The sequence below is a fragment of the Amborella trichopoda genome, chromosome 2 (genome assembly GCF_054954075.1).
Source record: "Amborella trichopoda isolate Santa Cruz 75 chromosome 2, AtrichopodaSantaCruz75HAP2 v2.0, whole genome shotgun sequence".
Lineage (NCBI taxonomy): Eukaryota > Viridiplantae > Streptophyta > Magnoliopsida > Amborellales > Amborellaceae > Amborella > Amborella trichopoda.
This window is the reverse complement of record NC_142337.1, coordinates 27,753,348-27,761,036: the sequence shown is the minus strand read 5'-3', so window position 1 is coordinate 27,761,036 and position 7,689 is coordinate 27,753,348. Positions and strand designations below refer to the sequence as shown.

Below are 7,689 nucleotides of genomic sequence, written 5' to 3'. Positions count from 1 at the left end.
AAAAATAAGTGTTCACATATCAACAAGATCTTTTTCATTCTTTTAGCTTCAAATTCATAGTCGGTTTTGAAAATTGATTGTAGATCCATGAATATTTTCAATGCCTAGGTCTTGTAGAAACGCATGCCTCTTTAATAATAATTTTTAGCTTTTTTTTTTTTTACCTAAAAATTTAACGTGCAAAGCAAGTTATATTGCTAGTGTGTGTAGAGAGAGAGAGAGAGAGTGAGAGAGCATTCCATTCTTTAACCTGAAGCCAAGAGGCCAGACGCCCAAGTGTGAGATAAATTGATCTCCACTAAAATATCTAAAGTTGCTCACTTTAAATTATGATGTCTTTATTGCAAGTACTGGGAAGATATTCTAAGGTATTCACCAAGGTCATTAACATCAAACCTTATCTGCTCCTACAATGACTTCCTCCCCTCTGCAACTCTCTCCTCATCTCAATCCCAGTCTCAAACCACACCCTACCAAAATCCTTCCCCACTTCACCTCATCCCCAAGGAAATTCCACCTAACAAAATGCATCAACCCCCCTCAAACTGACCCTCCCATTTCAAAGCCAGAAGACCCACCACAACCTCAAAATCTCTCTCTGCAAAACCCACCTATGCCAACACCAGAAGACCCCAAGCCACAAAACCTCTCACTAGGAAAACCACCCAAAAATTCGATTATTACTCGAAATAAATCAACAGCCTTAGAAAAGCCTGAGCCCCCAAATTTTGAGATCGGATGGAAAAGAACCAAACAGATTCCTCTAGACAAACCCAAAGGAGCCGTGATTGCTGATTTTTTGGACAAATTAGAGGGGCTGATGGGTCGGCGTTACGGGACTACGGAGCTTTTGGCGAAGGCAGGTTACATAGTTGCAGAGAGAGTCAGAGAAGAGGCTGATATATTAAGAGAGAAAGGAGAGGTGGAAGAGAGATTGATCACAGAGTTGAAGAGGGTGTTGAGGTTGATGGAGATGGACTTGGAATTGATCAAGGCTGCTGTTAAACAGGAAACATTGGCTCAGAGGCTTGAACAGGCTAAGGCTAGGTGCAGGCAAGCTATACTTGTTGCCAATTCTTTCTAACAATCAATGTTATCTAATCTTTAATGTGATTTTGTTTTTTGGGGTGAGGAGAAAAATAAATGAGCAACCAAGGGTAGCACCACGTTACTTTTCAGGGCCTTGGTTAAGTCCAACAAGTCTCTTTATCGGTATTTGTGTCTGAGGGAGAACTCTATGCACGTTGAAATGCTTTCTTGTCTTTGAGTAATTTGAGCCTTAAAACAAGACTCTCCATACATAAATTCCTTGTACTTGTTAAACTGTATCAGAAGTATTTGGTGGTCCTGCAGCCAAAATATTTATTTTGAATTAGTTTTCTTGAGAAATCGCCAATTTCTACTGTCCGCATCTAAAATCTGGGGCAGGAATTGTATTCTGCCAATATTTATTTTTTGTATTTTGAGCCCAAAATTAACCTCCCACAATCTAAAAAATTATGTCCCCCTCAGAGTTCCTTATGAAGCTGAACAAAAATAATTGAGATGAGCTTATAGCTTATTCGAGCAATCTCTTCCCCATCTCTCTCCCTTGCCCTCTCTCTCTATATCCTTACTAACCCAACTCCATTAACCTAACTCTCTCTATCTCTATCTCTCTCTCCCTTCTCATTCTAAAAAATTCTAATGTATTTGTTTTCGTCTCTCTCCATCCCTCTTTTATAGAAATATCCTTCTACCTCCGTCTTGAACCAGTTATTTCCCACTCTCTCTATCCCTTTCATGTTTTCTTCTATGGGGATTCATTGTGTTTTACTAGTTTTCCAGGTAGAAATGTATTTTGGATAATTGCATCCAGATGTATTTCACAAAGCAAAAACCATTTTACGAAAAGAAAATTCCTAAAAATGTATTTCACGGGAAATTGAATTTTTAAAGGTAATTTTATTCCAAGGAGCCCAAAGGTATTTGTTTAGAAGTATATAGCAATCTAAATCGGGAATCACTTATCTGAGGGACCTGGTTCCTTGTCAAAATTGAGAATAAGTCTGGACGGATTGACTCACCCGGTTCCCTTGGAGAACGAGGTGAATCTATTAAGGAACCAGGTGATCCAAACCCATCTAATCCCTTGTTTTCCAGCCATTATATTTGTTGTTCTTTTTTCTTTTTCTTACTTTTTTTTTATTTTTTATTTTTATTTTTTTGGATGGATTCTCGTGTTAGAGAATCAATCCAATTTGTTGATCCAAACTAGATTCCAAAAGGCCATTTCACCTGGCCAGTCTAGCCTTGAAACATTGGTTTGACAGTTAAACTGTAACCCTTGAAGTCTACTAAATTAATGGGAAAATATTATTCGGGCCACTAATTTCCAAATTCATTTTACAGTCGCGCCTTTAACTTTTCTCTTTCAAACGACATTAAATTTTTTGTAAAACTATCAACGTAAACCCTGATCCCCTCCACCCCCTCTCTTCCTGCTTGTTTACATTAAATTTAGCATCAACCATTACTCTTATATCACGAGGTAAAAATGGGCTGGGAGGAGGAGATCCTTATGTGGTATAAGAGAAATTATAGATGTCACATTTCTTGTAAAAAAAAGTAAGAAAAGAGGGAAGGGATAAGGGGGGCTTTGATAGTTTTTAGGGACATATAATGCCCTTGAAAGGAAACAGTTATAAGGGGCTAACACAAAATTACGATATTTTTTCTAAATCAATTTATTTTGTGTCTGGATCAATTAAAAGTAAATTTTCTTTTGGAGATCAAAAAGACAAAAACCGCCATAAATCAAGTCGTTCTCCACAATTGATTGGAACGTCCGGTTGGACAAACAATTGTTGTCAAGGTTTTTGTTGTGTCCAGTTTTGTACATGCTTCTTGTTGAACATCGATTATGGAAGCAGTAATGAAAATTTTAGTAAAATTCGAAGAATAAAAACCAATGAGATCTAATGATTGGACCTTCCAAAATAGGTTCAAAACCATTTTTTCTTTTGAAATTCATCACTAGCTAAATCGAAGATTATTTAAGAAATTATAGGTTATAAATCAAGCTGGCCTCCCCCAAAACCCTTAAAAAAAAAGGAGTTTAACCTGCTAAATCAAACGTGCAATATGATCTCACATGACCACAATATAGGCACCGGTTTATGTTAATAAAACAAATTGAGAGAGAGAGAGAGAAGTGGTGTGCCTTATTAACAGCAATATATAAACATGTAATGATGCAAAGGGGGCTGGGGTCGTGGGCCAGGCCATTCTAGGCATGTATGCTGGCTAATGTTTTTGCATGAGAGGGGGGGCATGTTTGTATTCTTGAGTAGCATAATGCTACATCTAATATCCAATATGAGGAGTGAAATGATTTTTTCAAAAAAAAAAAACACGAGTGAGATCTGTTGAGTAGTGCACAGAAAAATCACACTCAAAACAAGCACCTGTGTACAATTGAAAACACACTCAAAAATTTTTTGTCGAAAACACAAGAAAAATTGCGCATGCACATGAAATCACACACACAAGTGCTCACCAAATCTAGAGAGAAAACAAATTTCGTTAACAAGAAAAATATTGACGATGTATAATGCTACTTCCCTCTACAATCTCTCTCTATAATATCTCTCCCTAACATGCACTACTCTCACATATTACCCATGCTAAAGCCCAACGCACTACCTAGACCAAAGAACTCAACTAGTGCCTCACAATATCCCTCCTTTATATACACATGTAGAAACTTAGCCCTTAATTAAGCATGTAGCCTACATTACTTTTCTATTTAACTCTTGTATTTATGGAACCAAAAACCAGAACTTCCTAAGACCATTTAATTGTATAGGTAGGAATCAAACTTGAGATGTGGCATTGCAGGACATCAATTGCTAAGCACTCAAGGCCAACCCAATTCCTTCTATAGATACTTCCTATCCTATAAAACAAATCAATCTTAACATAAATATTGGATCTATCTAATATACAATCAGGAAACATTCTCCCTTGTTTCATCTCAATCAAATACTGACTTGCTAAAAAACTAATTTAAATCCAAAGACCTTATCTAATTTAATAACCCCAAGTTGGTCCTCAAGACCAAAGCGGTCAGAACTTGCCCAGCTTTTCCCTCTCCTATTTTCCTCTTCACTCCAACGTGTGCGAGAGTTAGCGATAACTCTCAACACTCCCCCTCAGTGCTAACTCCCTTCTCATAATGCCAAGCTGTCCTCTAAACTTCACAAACTTTGAAAAATGCAATCCCTTCATGAACACAGCGGTAGTTTCCTCCTCTGTGACCACAAGCAATAAGTTAATATATCTGGTCAGCACCTTTTCCCAATGAAGTGATATTGTACCTCAATGTGTTTTGTCCTTGCATGAAACACTGAATTCTCTGCAAGTTGTATGAGACTCTCATTGTCATAATATAGTCCGACTACATAATCTACATCTTTCTTCAAATAACGCATAAGTTGCATTAGCCACAAGCACTCCTAAGCCGCCATAGATACCGATCGATACCCAGCCTCCAACTTAGAAGCACATTGTCAGTTGCCTCTTACTGCACCAAGAAATTACTTCCAACCTTAGGCTAAACACATACCCAGTAGTTGAACTGCGATTTGTCAAATCCAACTTCTCATGCAGATTCTTGCTCATAAAGAATCCCACAGTCTGTTGTACCTTTCACGTATCACAAAATATGTCGAATTTCTTCCAAATGAGGCTTCCAAGGTCTTTGCATAAACATGCTCACAAGTCCCACAGCATGAGCAATATATGGTTGCAAAAGAGTCAAATCTATTGGACTTCCAACCAGCTGCCTATATATCCATAAGTTGCGAGTTCCTCCTTTACATCACTTTTCAACTTTCCATTAAATTCAGCAAGTGTTGAGATAGCATTGCAATTCTCCATCCGGAACTTGCATAACCATGGTGTACTTCTTTTGGCACAATAATGGACCCCTTTTGCATCGGTCTACTTCCAACCAGTGACAGTCATAAGCTCCCCTAGCTCCTTCATCTCGATCCTAACATAAAGGTTCTCATAAATAAGCTTAATCTCGTCCACATCATCACCTGTGATGATCAAGGCATCCACATATATCAGTACAATTGTTAGCTTTTCAGCTTGTTCCTTCACAAACAAGAAACAAGAGCTCAATGATATTACCACATCATGCTTGTAGAGCTTATTTCAACCCATACAAAGCCTTTTGTGAGTTGCACATATGCTTGTAGCCTCTCGTTACATTGGAATCCATGTGGCTACTCCATTGGAATGTCACGTTCTAGCTCACCATGCAGAAAAGCGATCTTCACATCCATCTGTCAAAGCTTCCATGCTTTGCTTATTGCAAGTGCAATCAAGACTCACACAGTTGTGGTCTTCACAACTGCATTAAAAGTACATCAAAATCCACACCATACCGCTGCAAAAATCCATTAGCAACTAATCGTGCCTTATAGTGATCAATAGTGCCATCAGACTGCTGCTTCATATTTTCTAGTCATAGGACTTGCTTCCACATCTCATTCTTCTTGAGAGCATCAAACTCCTCTTGTTTATAGCTTTGTTGCCATTCTGCAACACCCGTTGCATCATCAAACGAGGCCGAATATTTAATCTCAAGATCGTTAGATATACCACACTGCACAAGTGACACCTCTTATGCATATGATGCTTGTGCATACTTTGGACTCAGTTGTTGCTCCTCACGCTCGTATGTAGTATCATATGTAACACATGCGGTCCCAGCATACAAAATGTATTGCTCGTCCATTCACCACCCATGCATGATCGAGACACCTTCGATCTTCAAACTCTCGAACCCTTTGCCATCATCCGGTCCAAACACCACATTGTGTCCTGCAACATTTATTTGCATTAGTGACATTAAATTAATTGTCGTGCCTAAAACATGATGCTTGCCCTCTCTTACATGAGGCTTGGCTACATCTACCTCTAACACAGTGAGATCAAGGGAATTCTCTCCTTAACTATGAAGTCTGATCGAGGTTGTGTCTACGACCTGCACAAATCACGCTTACACATCTCAGTCACCATCATCGTCTTGCAACTGTGGTCGTGCATCACTTTTGAATATATTCCATTCTTTATCTTTCAGCCTCCAGTATTGATTCATGAAGTGGCTTGGCTTTCCATGGTGATAACATGTCATCTATCATTGCTTATCATATGATCCATTACTGTTGTTTTTGTTCTTGTAAGCTTTAGACTTTGAGGGCTGATTTTTGTTCTTCCTTCCCTTTGCCCTTTGGTTGTCATAGATGCCTCTTTACTCTCCTTTACAGAGAGCCCCACCGTCAGTCTTGCAAGATACTCTTAATTAACTAGGATGTTCTCCAACTCGGTCAATGTGAGTTGAGTGGGCCATCCTTGCATTGCGGTTGAGAACCCATGAAACTCTAGCCTAAACTCGTGAATAATCAACCTCCACATACGGTTTCTCACTGTTCCTCGATTCCTCATCATTCTTTACTTTTATTAAATACTAAGAAACTAAAAGTGAACCTTATGCCAACAAAACAAACTCATTCTCCAACATTTAAAGCCATACATTGTTTGCTTGAGAGAACAAAGACGAGAGGACATGCCATGCTTCCTTTTGTGTTTTCACATCTTTGATGTGGTCTATGAGCTCATTCTGGATTGAAATTGTCAGCACATATAAGGCCTTATGTGCTAAGATCTTCCACTTTTCAAGGCTTCTCCATCTGCAACTTTGATGTCAGTGCAATAGTGTCACTGTCATTCATCGTCTCCTAGAGATCTTGCCCTTGAAATACAACTCCATGCAAGATCGCCAATCGATGTAGTTGTAGTGACCAAGCTTCTCGATCCCAACTAGCATGCTCTCAATGCCAGCCATAACAATCACGTATCCCTCAGTTCTAATGTTAAGATCTTTCAAGTTGAGCACCCAAAATTACAATCCTTGCTCTGATACCACTTAGAGTAGCATAATGGAAAATTCATGTTCATAATAAGCACCTCGTAAATAATCTGAAGCACAAAATAAAAATATGCACACACAAGAGATCACGTACTCAAGTACCCATCAAATCTAGAGAGAAAAATGATTTTCATTAACAAGAAAAATATTGACAAAATATAGTGCTACTTCTCTCTACAGTCTCTCTTTACAATTATTTCTCTCTCTAACTAACGCACATTATTCTCTTGTATTATGCACGCTAACGCCCAACACATTATTGCCTAGAGCAAAGAGCTCAACTAATGACTCACGATATGCATTCTTTATATACAGATTTAGAAACTTGGCCCTTGAGTAAGCACGTAGCCTCCTATTACTTCTCTATTCAAGTCTTGCATTTATCCAAAAAGGAGACTATCTAATTTTATCAAGGTTTAAAAAAATAGATCGGGGACCCGAATTGGCCACACCAAAAACTGTGTTGGATGATGGATCGACAATCCGGATTGGAGAATCAACCGGATCAACCGGTTTCTGCCTAATTTTTTCCAAAAAAAACACTGTGGTTTCTCAAAAATGTAGTTTTTTAGGTTTCTAAAAGAAATAGTGGAATGCATTGTGGTTTTTCATTATTGTCTTAAAATTATATAAATATTGAGAACCTATCTCATGTTGAGTGTTTGTTATCTATTAAATTTATTTATAATCTAAAGTTTAAAATATAG

The 7,689-nt window shown here is 38.2% G+C and overlaps 1 protein-coding gene across 1 annotated transcript; it reads left to right on the top strand.

The window, feature by feature from the left end:
* Positions 1–262: 262 nt before the first annotated feature.
* On the top strand, positions 263–1,389 carry CRR41 (potassium/sodium hyperpolarization-activated cyclic nucleotide-gated channel protein). The gene has a single exon (XM_011622016.3). The coding sequence runs from the start codon at positions 413–415 to the stop codon at positions 1,082–1,084; it is 672 nt and encodes a 223-aa protein (XP_011620318.1). The 5' UTR covers positions 263–412; the 3' UTR covers positions 1,085–1,389.
* The last annotated feature ends 6,300 nt before the right edge of the window (positions 1,390–7,689 follow it).